Here is a 17,959-nt window from a genome sequence, read left to right as displayed (position 1 = left end):
CACTCTTCGTTTATTCTTGTTTTTTTGTCGTTTACCATGGTCATCAGTCCGTCAACCTTTGTATTCAATCGCTTTCATGTAAGGGTACGCTGACTTGATTTTATGGATGACTTCCTCTGGACAAATTGAAGGGAGTCACACACAGACGCTTGCATACGCACACACACACACACACTTGAATACATACATACATACACACGCGCGCGCACACACACACGCGCGCACACACACACACAGGCACGCAAACACGCTCGCGCGCGCGCGCACACACACACACACACAAACACACACCTTCACCCACTGTAATCGATAGACAAGCAGATAAAGCACCGCTACATTTCTTCGGCGCCTTCTTGCTTATTAAAATAGAAATTTGGAATTAGCAGCTCTTCAGAACGTTGCAATTTGTACATTCGACTACTGCTACTGGCAAAATGAGGACATTTTAGCCTGTGGTTTTAGTCAGTTTTTTTCCTGCCGGCCGGGAGCGGTACTGCAGATCAGGCTGTGATAAGGTATATCGTCTTGGTTTGTCAACATATACAAGACATTAGGCGTAAAGCCTGTGAACTCTTTCTTGAAGGTCAAGAATTTTTCAGACATTTTGTGCTAAGTTTATATATATGCACACAACTGTTCATCTTCTTATATGGGACAAGGGACTGTGAGGGAATCCCGGTCGTCACTCAGAAAACATTACGATGTTTAACCACAATATCTTCCTGGAGATTAGATAGGTTGTCATCTTAGGACACTGAAGTAGCCGTTTGGCACCTCACTCTCTATTGGTTACAGAGTTAGGCAGCAGGGAGAAGGTTAAATGCACACCGCTATCCTTTAATCAACACGAGGCACACAGAACCACTAGTTGTCAAGCTTGTCAAAGATTTATTTCGGTTTAAGATGCAGTATAATCACAAGCAATATATGTTCATCACTGTACATATCAGCGGATGCAAGATCGACTACATAAACTGTACAACTTTATGTTACTCCGAATTACTTACAACAATTTACATGTAGTCAAGTAGTTATTTTTCAGTGCTAAACGATGAACAAAATGTGTCCAATTTGTCGTCACTATCATGTAATTTGCAATTGGCCCTTGGGCAAGAAGTAGCAATATATACATTCAAAGCCTGTCACTAAGATCTCTTGCTGGTGTAAAATTAGTACTTCTGCTTTCTTCAGATATGTCTGTGTTATGAAACAATTATTGCTAACATATCTTGTGGCAGCCTATCTTTGTAGATGCAATGTGCATGCACCAGAAGCACGCAAGTAAGAAAGAAGGCATTATCAAGGCTGCCACACACTGTTACAGTGGCTAAGATACACGTACAATCTTCATAAAGCTGCTAGATATGTTGAACATTTAAGCTCTCAATATTCTCTTGCACTTTTCCCTTTAATACACATCAAAAGTCCATTATACCAATTAAATGACTCTGTTCCTATTAAAATCGAACACATTTAATTGATTCCAAAACTAGTGAAATTTACCTTACTGTCTGTAGCCATTCTTATATTCATATAAAAAGCATTAAAGCCGGAATGTTTAACTTGCTAGAAAAAGAAACAGCTCGTATATAAGCTACAACTAAATTCAGAGAAATTTGGAGACATGCATTTCTAGCGATTCTTAACCATTGTTAACAATAGCAGCTTTGATGGTTGGTGTACAAACAATACACAGACTTTCTATTGTCTCAAACTAGTTCTTTCAATTATGATCATGGCTTTCATTCATTAAAAAAAGCTATTTCACTACAGTTGGTAACCTAAATATTTCCCCCAGACAGTTGCTACGCAGTAGAGCTGGAGGATGCTCCACCTATGTCCATCCCATAGTCTGCTTCCTTCTTCATACCGTACAGTGGGTTGTCTATCCCTGCAGCATCTGTGCCAAGTTTCTGTCAGAAAACACAAAAGTTAGAATCTACGCATTTAGATACAGAGTGCATCATGTAGTTCCTCCCAATCTGTAGCATTGAGCCCCTATCTCATTGGACCCGCTGAAAAATGGTGCAAATTTGTCTAATAGTACCAAATTTGGCACACATGTATTCTATTGAAGTATAGATATGGAGGCATCTCAAATTCTGCCCAGAATCAATTTTATGGCATTTTGGGCCATTTTCAGACCAAAAATGTATAATTTGGGCTCCAGTGCCCTGATATTGAAATGAAATGACCTGTGGGTTAATATAATCTATAAAATCAAACTTGTACAGACTTATGTACTAAAGTCTTGTAACTCACCCGTGGAGTGTCAATCATGTAGGTTGTATCTGGGGTGTCAATCATGTATGAGGTATCTACATCACTGAATTTGAACTGTGGAGACAAAACAATAGATTAGTTATACACCTATCAAAGGTTTGTTTTTGTTTGAACCTTCGTTTATTCAGGACAAGCTCAAATCGACCTGCAGGCTGATTTTCATTGAGGTAGGAGGTAAGGGTCAGGCAAAATCTATAACCAAGATACAGGGATAGTTATGTAAGTATGGAATGTGTTCAGTATCAGTACCAAGGACAGGGCTAGTTATGTATGAATTGAAGGTGCTCAGTACCAAGGACAGGGTTAGTTATGTAAGTATTGAAGGTGTTCAGCACCAATGACAAGGTTAGTTATGCAAGTATTGAAGGTGTTCAGTACCAAGGACAGAGTTAGTTATGTAACTATTGAAGGTGTTCAGTACCAAGGACAGGTAGTTGTGAAAGTATCGAAAAAGTTTAGCTGATTGTTATATTCGAAAATGGTGTTTTTTCCAAACTTTAAAGTGACAAGTGATACCTTATGTTTGGCTATGTTTGATATATTATGTCAAGTTAAAAATGTGCACTTCAACATGACTTACGTCTTGAAGTTGATCAGGTTCGTATGTAGGGTTGTTGGTGCCGTAACCGGGGAGACCTCCAAATCTCCTAAAGGAAAAAAGACAGATTCAGCTTTATTGCTGTTGGCTTTGGCATGAGATGCTTCTAAAAAATATACACCTGAAGTGCGGCAACAGTTACAGTGCATAGACTCCACTAATTCATAAACATTTCACTTAACTAAAATACATTATGACATTATCTTTAAAAGCTTAACACTGAGTATTTAGAGAAAAAAGAACTTTTAATAGATCAAGTGTTCTGAAATAGCTGACCTGTCTCTGTTTCTTCTCACAACAAAGTAGACGCCCAGGAGGACAGCAACTATTACAACAACACCTACGACAAGGCCAATCGCTATCCACATGGTAGCTGTGAACAAACAAACAAACATGTCATTCAAATACACATGAAAAGGATATGTTTTGAAACAATCATGTGGTGTAACTATATATAAAGGGAGTACTTCAATTTTCTATAACATTAGACTTTTTTTGTCCGGTTCTTGGTGGCAAATGTGCTAGCTGTTGGCACATCGACAGCAAAATCCGTAGTGTGTTGTTTGGCACACTTTTAGACAGATTAGCCGAAGAGGCTTGGTGGGCGTCACTTCACCACTAGGGAAGGTCCTGCTTAGTGCCTTTCCCAAGGGCACAATGTTGGGGCATGGTGAGCATTGAACCCAGGACCTATTGGTTCTGAGTCCAACGCTCTAACCCTTGCGCCACACCGTACCATTTCAGTGTGGTGTAACGTTAGATACTGTGTTCTATAGATTTCAGTTTGCTTTGGCTTGGGATGAGAAAATATAAGAGAATAAAAATTACATCATAGTTTCTGCTTATTGGTGATACTACTCTTCACTACTGTGTGATAATGCAATGCAATCAGGTTATGATATTTTGTTGCACTGCTGGCTCCAAAAAATGACCAAGAACTTACTATTTGTCCCCGTCCGTCTGTCTGGAGGGCTGATGACCTCGAGCTGACAGCGACTTCCACTGAACTTGTCGGTGCAACTGGTGAGAAACAAGAACAAGTCACTGCAGATGCTACCACTTACCAATTTTACCAATATTATATACAGTATCATCATGTTCCTTTCGAAAATAATGTCATCAGGTTGGTAGAACATAGGATATTTGGAGTTTCTTTTTACACAACCAGGAATCACAGACCATGTTGCTAGAAACAACTGTGTCATTGACTGGGAGGGGGCCAAAGTAATAGACAGAGAGGACAACAGACGCATCCGTTGGATTAAGGAGGCAGTATGGATCAGGAAGTCATCACCAGTGATGAACCAAGACGAGGGGGGATACAAGCTCAGCCACATTTGGGATTGCGTTCTCGCCGCAAAAGCGCCACCTACATCGGCTACTACTTATAGCGGCGAGAAGCAGTACTCCAGTCAGAAGCTCTGAAGAAAGTGTCTGACAGACACCGAAACGTCAGCAGGTGAGATTCCTGGTTGTGTAAAAAGAAACTCCAAATATATAGTATCATCATGTGTTATTTTGGCCACACAAAATTAATTTGTTTATATGAAATTTTAGCAAGAGGATAATACAAAAACAGAAGTCTATAGCGTGAAAACTTGCATTTGACTCTGTTCACTCCTTGAAATTGTGTATACCAAGGTACAGATTATCAAACCAGACTCTGTTTTGTTTTGATGTTGATATTTCAATCTAGATTTTTCTAGCATTATTGTATCAAATCTGTGAGCTGAGAAATGTCATTGACGTGGCTTTCATGTATTTTTCATTTGCCAGAGCACCGGAAAGAGGACTGCATTAACGTTTACCCTACAATCACAAATACTAGAAATACATGTATATCAGACTCTGCATAGCATTCAATTTTCCCCCATAAACGACTTACACTAGAACTACATATACATGTGTGTACATCAGATTCTGCATGAATAAAGAACCATCCTGGCTTACCCGCAGTAGAACGTACTGGCATCACTCCTGTACTGACACAGGCCGCCATTCTGGCAGTAGTTAGTGGGACAGCCTGAAAGTAACGGACAATGTGATCAGATTGATATCTAGATTTGATTTGAAAATACACCATTAAGTAGAAAAATAAGAATAATACAGGCTTGGTATTATAACTTACACTACCAACTGAATTTGGGATTAAACAGACGTTTTGGGGGTCCTAATTACTCCATTTTACCTGGATCCAAGGAGTGAAAAGTGTGTTAAAAAGAGAGACTTTTCACCCCCCATTTTGGGTGAGGACCCCCAAAATGTCTGTTTAACCCCAAATCCAGTTGGCAGTTAACTATAACACAAAACAGAAATAATTAGAAGTGAATTGAGCCTTGACATGTATGACACTGTCATGTAGCATATTCTTGATCAACGGTATTTCTTTTCACTTCAAAACCATGCTGAATGCTACCTACTTCCACACAATGCCTCATCAGCTCCGGTTGAGCAGTCGTCAGTACCGTCACAGCGGGTCGTTTCACTCAGACAGGTGCCGGTGGAACCACAGTAGACACTGGTGCCATTACAGGGGATATCTCCAGCTGTAGTAGGGCAGGAAAATACAGTCAGAAGATACAGATACTAGTGAACTACAAAATGTACAAAGTAAGCACTCCAGCTGCAATGAGACAGGAAAATACAGTCAGAAACTACACGTGCTGGTGAACTACAGTAGAGGATGGTGCAATTACAGAGAAAGTCTTCAGCTATAGGAAGAAAGTAAAATACAGTCAACTTGAAGAGTGGCTTGGACAAAGCAAAATCGTGGGAACATGCATAGGTTCATTCTGTCAGGTTTTTTTAGGAGCCAATAACCTTTTTTCATTGAGGTACACTCAAACGACTGTGACAAAATGGTTGCTGAGGACAGGTGGTTGCTCGGAACAGGTTGGGGTAAACTAGGTAAAATTGGACGGGACTGTACTAATGTAAGTAGTAACTGGAGAGGTGGTTGCCCGACCAGGTTTGACTGTAAAATTTGTGTAATAGTGCTGCATACCGGTACTGTACAGTGAAAATCGATTGGGTACAGGTCCAAAATACCGGATCATGAAGTACCGGTACTGTACCGATATAAATCTACACCAAGTCTATGCTTATTTTGTGACTGATCTCCTAACCTCATAGCCTCATGCAACATCAAACATGACCAAAGTGACACATTGGAACAGCGTTACTAATATGCGACGGATCATTCAGGAGGGCCGGATCGAGTTTTGATAGCAAGGCCAAGGGAGTTTGGCGGTAGGAACCTAGTTAATTCTTTGAATGACAAATTGTAAACAGCTTATTAATGTTTCTGTAATTATTGAAGAAGTTCAGAAGAACAGATGTTAATTTGTAAAATTGTTTAGGTACAGGTACAGGTCTGGACCTAGCCCTTTGTAATAGCAACAGGCTAGTTGGGCAGCCTGGCTGTGTGCCCTGAACAGCCAAACCAACAAATGAATAAATAAATGAACTTACTGCAGCCAATTTCATCCGTGTTGTCACTACAGTCATTGACTCCGTCACACACTAAGAAAGTCGACACACACTGTCCGTTCAGACAAGTCAGCTCGCGAGGGCCGCAACTGCCGGGGTTCACTGTACCTGGGAAACATGATGGAAGACTTTAATTCCTGTACTTAATGTAACCTCCATTAACATTAATCTGCCGGGTTACATAAATCCACCACTTTGAAAACAGTGAGTTTGAGAGATCTCTATTGCAGCAACCTCCAGGTATGCACAGTTTAGATATACAGGACTGCATTATACCGGGGGACGTTGGGTTGGAGATCTGTTTGGACGTATCTTTTCAAGGTGGCGGAATTATGTACCCTGGTGGAATTATGTTCATAGATGGTTTGAGGCAAGCATTTTTGCTATTTCGAAGTTACTTGAATGAAGTTTTGAACCAATTTGTAATTTGTGTACAAGAAATAGAGATTTAATCTTTATTATTTCTTGTACTGTTGATTTCATTTGATGTTGATAGCTTATGTCCGCATCCCCTGGTGATATATAAAAAAATACAATACACGATCATGTACATGTCTGATAGATTTTTGTCCATTCCGAGCAGTAAAATTCTGCTCAGGTACAGAAAAACGGACGATGGAGAAACCTTTGTAGTGAACCGGTGATTTTGTACAAAACTTGACTCGCACATACCTGGTGAACCTCCAGTCACTGCTGCTGGTGTTGGCTGGTAAGACTGGGTCGCTGGAAGAGAAAAAAGATTTTTGCATTATCTTCATTGCGATTGTGATGTTGGGTGTGGCACAATGGTTACAGCGTTGGACTCCATAGGTCGTTAGTACAATGCTCACCATGCCCCAACGTTCATATATGGCCTCTGTTGGTCAGTATTGACCATGGTAAAATCCTAATTCACAACAGCCCTACAGCATCGACTATGGCTAAACAGCCCTATAGGAGAATGGCAGTCTCTGCCACAAAAATCACATCTGTAAGCTGGCTCAGTTCTGTTACAAAGCTCTATTCTGCGGATCCGCTTTTCTTCTGCGCTGTGCATCAGTCTGGCTTCTCCTGATTTGAGCTGTCTGGACCCTTGGGAAAGGCACTTAACACAACATGGCGGTGGAGTGACACCCACTAAGCCAAATGGTTGTCAAATGGTTTTTGCCAAAAGTCATGATATTACTGAACATCTAGCCTCCTTTGCAGGCTTTGGAGCGCCAGTGTTAATTTTTTGAGGAGCGCGGATTTGAGAAACTCCCCTGGCGGCATTAGAGAACCTCAGCCCATGTTGAAAATTGCGAATAAGCGTTCCTTCAAGAAAACATTGGCAGTCCAAGAAGTCTGCAAAGGAGGCTATGGAACATCTGAGCAGCAGGATGAAACTTACGACAGCCGGCTTCATCCCGTCCATCCGGACAGTCGACGTCACCATCGCAGAGCCAGGTGTTGGGCAGGCAGTTGATGTAAGGGAAGTCAGGGCAGTAGAACTGGCCAACTGGGCAGTTGTTCGTTACTGTCGGTGGAACGGAATAGAATTAGAATTAGGCACATTTTTCATGTAACGTTACATTCAAAATTCATTACAATCATCTGTTAGTACATGGCATTTTTTGTTTCTTTCTGGGCATTAGAACTGGCCGACTGGGCAGTTTTTCGTTACTGTCAGTGGCAGGGAATAGAATCAGAATCTGGCACATTTTTAAAGTACATTCAAAATTCATTATAATCATCTAATAAGATCTGTTAGTGCATGGAATTTTTGTTTCTTTCTGGGCAGTAGAACTGGCCAACTGGGCAGTTGTTCGTTACTGTCGGTGGAAGGGAATAGAATTAGAATCTCACACATTTTTGTGTACACATTTTAATCATACAATGATATCTGTTAGATAGAGCATGATAATAACATTTGTTAGATAAAGCATTCCACTGCTTGTTTCTTTATTTCTGTTTAGTCTATAAGACCACATTGGTCAAGATGCCCTCAAAATGAAACTTAAGTTTTTTGAAGATTCATTTAATCTCTACATATCTCACTGCAGGAACCAAGTATTTTTGCCAGGAATGGAACACAGTGAAATTAAGTGAATGAACAATAACACAGCTGCAGGATGTTTCTACTACATCCCTGCTTTATGGTGTCAGCACTTCTGATGAATTAACTGCTAATCATCATCAAAAACATAAAATTGGTGTGGCTAATCTAAAAAAACCCACCAGAACTTGTGAAGGGGGCGTCACTATCTCAAGCCTGTCTATGACTGTCTCTTGTCACGTGATAATCAACATCAAGTCGCGTGACAAGAGAACTCCAAGACGAGATCTGACTGTAATACCGGGTTGAAGAAGAGTTTAAGAAGAGAAAGAGTGTTTGTCTCGAAAGCTTCCCAGGGCAAACTATTTTATATACTGTGTGTAATGTGTAAAGATCTGTCAAAAACAGCAGAACTTACAGTTGGAGCAGCCAGGGGAGAAGGAGATATCGTCGATGGCGATGTCGCCCCGGTCGTTTCCTCCCACCTCAGCCTCCACCACCACCTTGTACATGTCCGAGTTGCCGATGGGGAAGCTTGCATACTGCCAGGAGCTGCCCTTGTTGCCTGCCTCTATCCACATGAGCTGCCGCGGGCCTGATTTGGAGTGGGTGTACACCTGGACAGGGCACAGAGTAAAGATTATCAATCACTATAGATTTCAACATAGATGTATTTGGTAGGAAGGTCAAGCTTATCACAGTAAGTGACTGTAAAATATCCTGGGCAACTGCTACAGGGACAAGACCACAGTAACAGTAAAAACCACAAACCAATGCAATGAAAACACATATTTGCAATGTTATAGTGGAGTCACTGTAAAAATTAAACCATTGTAAACATCTTTTACACCGTCAGAATCATTTACTGTTATTTCAGAGCCAAGGACAGGGACTGGTACAGTAGCAATGCAATGGAAACACATATTTGCGGTGTCAAAGTGGGAGTCACTGTAAAAATAAAACCACTGTAAACATCTTTTATACTGTCGGAATCATTAACTGTTAATTCAGCACCAAGGAAAGGGACTAGTACAGTAGAAATTTTGGCAGTGTCATAACGGAAGTCACTGTGAAAATAAAACCACCGTGAACATTTCATATTTACAACAACCAGGGAGTTTCCTCCAACTCATTTCTTCAAGATGAAAGAAGTGGATAATACTAAATTGTTCAGACTAGTCATTATGATTTTAACCTTCTCCCTGCTGCCTAACTCTGTAACCAATAGGGAATTGGATGCCAAATGGCTACTTGGGAGTGCTAAAAGTGAGAAGCATACATATTTGGTGAGCAACAAGAGACAGGACACAAAAAGCAGGTTCCTTACCTTCAGCGCCCCCATCTGTGCAGACCCGTACATGTGATAGAAGAACCTCATCCTACACACACCGATGCCAGCGGGGAAGTCTGCACTCTCCAGAGCTGCCAGCATACCTGGCCTCTGGGGGGAGGAGGTCTCGATGTACAGGAACCGACCTGGGGGATAGAGAATATTTTTTTAAATTCAGATTTACCACATTTGTGGAAGGATTGACATAACAGGTGAATTATCACCTTTTGAAGATGTCAACCCGGACCAGACTGTAAGGTATGGACCATCGCACACCGTGGTATGCCCCTACTCTTTTTCGAAAGGTGTGGTGGGTTCTTTTACGTGGGCGGGGTGTGGCTCTCCCCAAACACGGGACCTCCATTTAACGTCCTATCCGAGGGACGTCCCTAACCCTAGATGAGCTAGGTACTCATTTACACCTGAGTGAAGTGAGGAAAGCTGGTTAAGTGCCTTCTCGGGGCGCATGTTTAGACATGTCTGGGGGCAGGCCGGGTTCGAACTGGGGTTCCCTTGTTTGACAGTTTGATGTTCTATCCATTACGCCACACAACGCCACTGGCTTTTGAGAAACATTTAAGACTATTTGCAGTTTGTTCGTTCATTCAGACCCTTGTAGCACCTAGTGGCACCTAGGGCAGCAAGTTTTGTACTATCTGATGTTAACTTTTGTACTATCTGATATTAACTACATGTACCAACACAGATGAACTTTCATCCTTCAAATCTAGTCGATGACCAAAGGGAATTTCTTTGACACAACAGCACAAATCTGACCACGCACAGTACAGTATGACTGATTGCAGTTGCAGGGAATTCAGACCACTGCAGCAGCAGAACACATTGGACTAATACTAAAGTACAGTATTTTAACATTTTTTAAATAAATTTTTTAATCTTTGATTTTTTTAAAATTTGTAAAATTTGTAAAAATTTTAAAATTTTCAAAATTTAAATTTTTTTTATAATTTTTAGAATTTAAAAATTTTGTGAAAAATTGTAAAATTTTTTAAATTTCTAAAATTTTTATATTTTTTTTTATAACTACAGCACAGTATACTGGCTGAGGGAGCTACAATAATAATGACGTACCGATGTTGTTGTGAGTAGTGGAAGGCCCAGTGTTGGCTGTAGGCGTGTTTGAAGCTGGACCAGACCAATCAAAGTCGTCGCTGTCCAGCTGTGTCCATCCACATCCGATGACGGAGCTGGCAACGTTGTCAAAGTTGCAGTTCCCAGGCTGGTATACTGTACAGAGAAAAGAATATAAGACCTTAAATTGTAAAGAAGTGTGGACATATTGGTGACTAGGAATTTCTCTTAAAGAATGAAGATAGAACATCAGATGTTCCTACACATGTCTAAGCACAGACTCTATCCATATTCGTATGATGTCATGTTTCCTAATACTTCCATTGATTTGTTGTCTATCATCATAATTAAAAAACCTTTCTCTTGCTCAAGGCCATCAGCTGTAACGTCCATTTATGCAACATGATGAGACTGATACCATATTTAAAAACTAGAAGAGTTGCAATTTCGACATGAACAGAAAAATTCTCTGGATCCCAGAGCATGATGACCACTTTCCAGGAAAATCTGTTACTAAAATGTTTCATTTTTCCCATCAACAAATCAAACTGAATAAGTCCTAGTAAAGACAGAGGCAAATACAGCCTGTTTGACAAGTTTCAAGATGTCTGAATCTACAGAAAGACAGAAGAAGTTGTTCATACCACAGCGGAGCTCATCCGTTCCATCAGTGCAGTCGTCCTTGTAGTCACACAGCACATCCTGACTCACACACTGCGGTTGGCTGGTACACCTAAACTCATTGGGGCCGCATTGCAGGGGAGGTGGATCTGTGAAGGATCGATTCATACATTAATTAATGGTAACGTACTATATACTGGTGCAATAAGGTAGTGTGTTACGCCAAAAGACAGTCATATCGGCTCTACAGATACAGAATATGCTTGCCTCTGAGGCAGGGCTAAATTGAAAGTCAATACAAATGCCAAAAATTCAGTCACACACTGTGGCTGACTGGTACCAAGGGAGGTGGATCTGTGAAGAATCGATTCATACATTAATTGAGGACAATGTACTGGAGCAAAATGCTTGCCTACGAGGCATGGGCTAAGACAAAAGTCCAAAATTTCAGTCATAAAACTACATGGTACATGAATTTTCAGTATTCCTCACAAACTTAAGGGGAAAACCACAAATGTAGAGAAGGAAAGGAAAAACTATACTGGTGCAAGCAAGTCTAACCCCCACATCACGGGGAAACCAGACGATAAACTGGAGTGAGTGTGAGTGAATTTAAAAGCAGGTTGAAAACATTATAGACAAGAATCATCAGTGGTTTGTATGTATATTCAGAACAATAGACCATGATTTAAGAACAGATCTCTACCTTCTACCTTCTCCCCCCTACGACCTGGGACTAGGTAGGCAGCTACAGAAGGTATGGTTTAAGTTTAAACTAATCTACATAACCCAGTTGTGTCAAATCAACAAAATTTTCTCACCTGTAGAGCAGGATACGAAGGAGATATCATCGATTGCGATGTCTCCTAGATGGTTGGAGCCTCGCATTGCCTCGATGAGCACTACAAACTGTCGTCTGTTGCCAATAGCAACCTCAGCCTGCTGCCATTGGTTGCCCTGGTCACCTACAGAACGTTGGCATGGCAACAAAGGTCATAGGTCAATCACATTCAAAGTCCTATCACTGCAAGGCATGGATGAAAATCATTTTTAAGTAGTAAATAGTGTACTTCAAGAGAAACTGTCACAGAAGTAACAATTACATGTAGTTCTTGAAGTTATAGTTGGCTATTGGAAAGCTCTGTAAGATATGATGTTTTTTTCATGTCAAACATTCTTAAGACAACTGTTGCATGTGAATGTATAGAGCCATAAAATCTATCTCTAAACCAGCACGAAAAACAAAGTCTTAGTGTATGATAAAGATTAGACCCAAATAATAAAAAAAGTTCCTGCAGGCTTTGCTTTCAGATTATCTCTCTCACTTATCCTCTATGACCAAAATCACCTGTGCTCCCTACACCTATCTTTGCTCACCTGTCTTACTCCAGACTAGATCAGCCAGGCCATTTTTGATGGACTTGATCTTGACAGTCATTAATTTTTTTTTTACTTTCTTTCTTCAGACCTTGCTTTTAAATTATCTCTCTCGCTTATCTTCTACCTTTACCAGTGACCAAAATCACCTGTGCTCCCTGCAACTCACCTGTCTTTAACTCCAGACAAGCCAGCCAGGCCATTGTTAGATCATCTCATTTACCATCTATTTTTACCTGACAAAATAATCTGTCTGTGTGCTTTCTACATCAATCTCTACTCACCAGTCTTACTCCAGACCAAGTCAGCCAAGCCGTTGTTGATGGCCTTGATCTTGACATTAAGAATGCCGGTGCCGGTTCCGTACATGTGGTACCAGAAGCGCAGCGTGCAGGTAGTGCTGGACACCTGGTACACACCTGTGGTGATGTGGGCGATGTCTCCCAACGACACACCTGCCGACGTGCTGCTCTCGATGTACAGGTAGTGGCCATTCACTGGAGTAGAACAAAATGCACTCATGTAGGTAAAACAGTCATTCTCAATTGAGGTGAAGAGCATTGCTTCTTCAAGGAAAGGAAAGGAAAGTGATCTCGAACCAATTTAGCTCAAATGAACTCAATGACAGATGAGCTAATCTTTCACTGGCCGTGACAGAGAAGACAGACGATATGTACAATATTTACAGGTTCATTGTACCGGAGGAATTCCCCTAGCTCTTTTCGACAAGCACAATGGACAGTGGACCATGGCTTAACATCCCGTCCTAAGGACTGCGACCCTTTCCGTAGCGTGCATGTCGGGTGAGCAACACAGCCGGGATCGAACCCCGGGCTTCTAGTTCCAGAGGCAAGATTGCTAACCACTGGACTACGCACGCTCAAGTAGCTACAGCCTGTGTAAAGTGGTAGTGCAATGCAGCTTTGCTATGAGTCATGTTTTTAGCCAAGCACATCGGGTCACCCTATACTCTTCTTGATAAGTTCTTTTACGTGTAGAGGTTTGATGCTTGAGGCGTACACCTGAACCTCCCTCATATACAGGGCCGTCAGCTTTACCTCACCATCCAAAAAGATAATATTAATGCTGTCCCTTACAACATTTTCAAGTAAGAGCCCGGCCCTAGGTTTGAACTCTGGCTTACCATAATTCTTGTTTCTTTCACAGTAACTTAATGTTCACTGTTTTCACGGTCACCTCTGTACAGTGAACTTATCATCACAGTGAAAATACCTGTCGTAATTATTTATGATTCCTTCGCACATCTGTTCTGTAAAATCACTGGCCGCCACCGTGAAGTTAAAGTTCAGTGAAAATGTCTATTTTCCTTACACTGAATTACAGTATACTTCTTATTGATAATGTTTGGGATTTTAATCTTAAAAGTGGCCTGAAGTACCTGAGTTGGTTGTGTGGTCCAGACCAGGCCCAGTGCTGGAGGAGGGGGTGTGTCCCTGGTGGAGTGTCCAGTCAAAGTTGTCGCTGGCAGAGTTCTTCCAGCCACAGAGAGGCGCAGCACTGCTCTCAAAAGTACAGTCATTCCCTGTCAGACACAAGAAGAACTTTATTGACACAGCAAAGGTACAGTCATTTCCTTTAAGACACATGAAGAGCTTTATTGACACAACAACAATGATTTTTGTAATGTCTCCTGCAACTACAGGAGATACAATGATTTCAACATACTGTACAAGGTACAGATACAAGCATATAACTGTACAAGGTTTAACTATTGTTTATACTACAGGTTCTAAGATCCAAACATTCTCTTAGTGCATTTACCTATTTAGACTCTGCACATGCAAGGAGGGTCTACTTGTAAAATGTAATTGAATCTATCTATTGAATGTAACATATCAAATTCTTTTGAACAAGAAGTGGAAAGACAAGCTCATCCCTCTAACATAGGATCTGATTGCTTTTCAAAGATCGTAGACCAATTTTTGAAAACGTTATGACCTGAACAGTATCATAGGTTAGTGTAATAAAGGTTAACTAACTCACCACAGCCATTTTCATCAGAGGAAGGCATGGTGGAGGTGCCGTCCTGACAGTCGTCGATGAAGTCGCACTTCTTATACGGCGCGTAGCAGGTGTCGCTGTTGGTACACTTCAGCCAGCCGGTCGGACAGCTCGGATGCTGGGTGGGAGGGGGGCTGGGTGTGGGGCCGTCTGGGAGTTGGCCTGTAATAAAAACAAGTACCTCTTGACATCTTCATCTTCACAAAACACAGTTAAAGGGTCTGCAGCGGCTGCCATTTGGTGCTAACTCAAGTTACCTCAATATGACAATTGCTCCATTTAACGTCCTATCCAAGGGATGTCCCTAACCAAAGCTAGGTACTCATTTTCACCTGGGTAAAGTGATGACGGTTGTGTGAAGTGCCTTTCCCAAGGGCACAACAATGGAGCATATCAATGGTTTCGAGTGCAGGCCCTCTCAATTCTGGGCAAAACACCCTGCCGATTGCGACACACGATACCATTTGTCAAATGAATGTGCTATGTAGAGAGGACCACTGAGAATCTGCTTACCTCCTTTCACACATTCCATTGTCATGGAGATGTCGTCAATGGAGATATCACCCTGTGGACCTGTCCCACGTACACCCTCTATCACCACCTGTGCAAGGATAGAACACAAACAATAAACAAACAAACAACACAAGCAACACCTTCATACATCATGCGAGTCATCAAAACACAGTTGCCTAGCTAATGTCCACTGATACATGTAATATATATTTTTTCTAGTCTAGAAGTTCTGATCCATGATAATGACAATGCAACTATAAATCAGGATTCTACATACCTTTATTAGGGAAGGTCTTGTAAAGGGCACAATGTTGGGGCATAGTGAGCATCGAAGCTGGGACCTATTGGTTATGAGTCCAACGGTCTAACCATTGTGCCACATCGACACCACCCAAGACCTACCCACATACCAAATATCAAGATAATCCATCCAGGCAGTCTTGAGCTATTGTGTACACAGATGAAACGATGGACAGACAGACACACACACATACTGATGAAAACATAAACTCCTCGGCAAAGAGTACAATATGTACTCCCTGTAAGAGCGATTATTAAGTAAAACTATTTTATACATCAGTGAGACACATCTGGACATTTGTACCTCAAAGTTAGTAGCTCCAGTGAAGTCCACCTCCAGCCTTCGCCAGAAGTTCCCTTGGTCTCCGGTCACACTGGTCATGAGAGTCATACCGTTGGACTGGAGGTAGCTGGTTCGTTTGTAGACATTCAGCGACCCCACGTCCGTACCATACATGTGGTAGAACAGCCTCAACTGGGGAAAAGGTACAGAGGTTATTGAATTGCTGAACATTGAATAAAGCTTTATCTAGAATATGTTGATGAAGGAGGTAGCCGGTTCTTTTGTAGACATTCAGTGACCCCACGTCCGTACAATACATGTGGTAGAACAGCCTCAACTGGGGTAAAGGTACAGAGGTTACTGGACTGTTTAACACTGCGTATCAGCCATCAAAGAAGATATCGGGACCCACCATGAGTAAACCCATAGTCTTACAAGACGGGGGACTTGGGCAGTTGTCAAAAGCCAAACCTGGGCCTGTAATTACAAGTGTATTGCCAACTCATTATCACAGTGTCAATGACAATTTTTTTTTTTACATCAGCTATAAAAAGTAACACACAAGAATCCTTAGATGCCTCCTTACTTGCTAAGATTCTGGAACAGTAAATATCATCAATTTCTTACCCATCCTCATGATCACAAACTACTGTACATCACAATCATGCCTGTTTTCACAATCTTCCCATTTCAGTTTCTAACCTTTCTGGAAAAATTGACGAACAAGAAAACCAAACTTGTGATTTGAACTAAGAGAAACTTAAGCAGGTGAGAGACATTACTGGCGGTGTAAAAAAACTCCACTATTCTAAAACTAAGAGTATTTCCTCACCAAACAACCATCGTTCGCCATTCTGAATGGAGGGGTGTGGATCCGAGCCTTGTCCCCGGGTTGCCTCGGCACAGAGCTCTCGATGTAGATGTAGTGACCTTGAGAAACAGGCAAGATCACTTGGTTATTATTTGTATTATTTTCTTACATGTGCATATCAGTGAATAGTTTCTAGTTGGGACAGAAAGAGGGATTGTTTGCATGTCTGCATACAGGTTGCCCAGCCTCAGTGGGCAACCACACCGTGTTTGATGCAAATACATGTAGTTTAGTTTAGAAATTAGGGTTGCCTTGTTGGCAAGCAAACTTTCCTTGCCTCAGGGTTTTCAACAGTTTTGGTATTCATTATTTTGTCCAACTGGTATCAATATTATGGTTTACTAGGACTGGACTGCCAATTTTGTTATTACTTAGTCTACACATAAGCAGGTGGTCCTGGATTAATGAGATTTATACCCAGGTTGCTTTTTATTATATTCTTACTTATTTCAAAACAAAACCACAAAAACTAGCAGCCCACCTGTAGGGTCTCTGTTGGTGTGGTCAGTGCTGGGACCAGTACCGGACGAAGCTGTGTTCCCGGCGCGGAGTGTCCAGTCAAAGTCATCAGCCGCCTCATCGGTCCAGTAGTTCGGGCACTTGTCTGTCTCGAAGTTACAGCGAGCTGGATAGCGATCTGAAAAAAGCAGACACATATCATGCATGTTACCCAGCCTTAATGAGCAACCATACCTTACATGTTGTTTGATGCCACTTGTTTGTAGTGTAGTGGAAAACCGAAAGAGGCCAAAAAAGTAATTTCCTTCTTCTTGCAGGGAGGGAAAGATTTAAGAAAGCATGTTCTTTCAAAATAGAGCTACAGAACAATGGGTTGTGGCAAGCCCTTTAAGCAAAGAATATAAGTTGTAAATCATGGATTAAAAACCCAGGATATATACACCAGATTACAGTCTATCATAGGTATTAGGTAACAGATTGGTGGTTTTCTGAACTTACTAGCATTCTTAAAGGGGCATATTGTAGAATCTGGTGGGCAAAAACTACAAATAGTAAGAATTTGAAAGAGCTACACTAAGATTCACATTTGTAACTTATTTGTTACTTATTTCCAACATATTCCCGTCATTTTGTCACATTTCCACCATTATAAGACGACGGGAAACGAAAAACGTGTAAAATCTGGTTCATATACATATTAACTTGCG

The 17,959-nt window shown here is 41.3% G+C and overlaps 1 protein-coding gene across 1 annotated transcript in view; it reads right to left on the bottom strand.

The window, feature by feature from the left end:
• Positions 1-868: 868 nt before the first annotated feature.
• Positions 869-17,959, bottom strand: part of LOC136445801 (MAM and LDL-receptor class A domain-containing protein 2-like) — a 71,243-nt gene continuing 54,152 nt past the window's right edge. Inside the window, exons 84-105 of the mRNA XM_066443942.1 lie at positions 17,275-17,430; positions 16,755-16,852; positions 15,944-16,114; positions 15,340-15,427; positions 14,809-14,988; positions 14,204-14,347; positions 13,089-13,301; positions 12,249-12,392; positions 11,451-11,576; positions 10,807-10,962; positions 9,712-9,860; positions 8,803-9,001; positions 7,740-7,865; positions 7,043-7,093; positions 6,353-6,478; positions 5,302-5,427; positions 4,832-4,904; positions 3,825-3,901; positions 3,158-3,254; positions 2,864-2,930; positions 2,263-2,337; positions 869-1,913 (exon numbers count right to left, since the gene is read on the bottom strand). Coding sequence (XP_066300039.1) covers positions 1,806-1,913; positions 2,263-2,337; positions 2,864-2,930; positions 3,158-3,254; positions 3,825-3,901; positions 4,832-4,904; positions 5,302-5,427; positions 6,353-6,478; positions 7,043-7,093; positions 7,740-7,865; positions 8,803-9,001; positions 9,712-9,860; positions 10,807-10,962; positions 11,451-11,576; positions 12,249-12,392; positions 13,089-13,301; positions 14,204-14,347; positions 14,809-14,988; positions 15,340-15,427; positions 15,944-16,114; positions 16,755-16,852; positions 17,275-17,430 — 2,750 coding nt within the window. The 3' untranslated portion in view covers positions 869-1,805. The remainder of the gene's footprint in view (positions 1,914-2,262; positions 2,338-2,863; positions 2,931-3,157; positions 3,255-3,824; positions 3,902-4,831; positions 4,905-5,301; positions 5,428-6,352; positions 6,479-7,042; positions 7,094-7,739; positions 7,866-8,802; positions 9,002-9,711; positions 9,861-10,806; positions 10,963-11,450; positions 11,577-12,248; positions 12,393-13,088; positions 13,302-14,203; positions 14,348-14,808; positions 14,989-15,339; positions 15,428-15,943; positions 16,115-16,754; positions 16,853-17,274; positions 17,431-17,959) is intronic.

This window comes from Branchiostoma lanceolatum, chromosome 12 (genome assembly GCF_035083965.1).
Source record: "Branchiostoma lanceolatum isolate klBraLanc5 chromosome 12, klBraLanc5.hap2, whole genome shotgun sequence".
Taxonomy (NCBI): Eukaryota; Metazoa; Chordata; class Leptocardii; order Amphioxiformes; family Branchiostomatidae; genus Branchiostoma; species Branchiostoma lanceolatum.
Note: the sequence above shows the minus strand (reverse complement) of the source record. Positions and strands in the feature narration are given on the sequence as shown.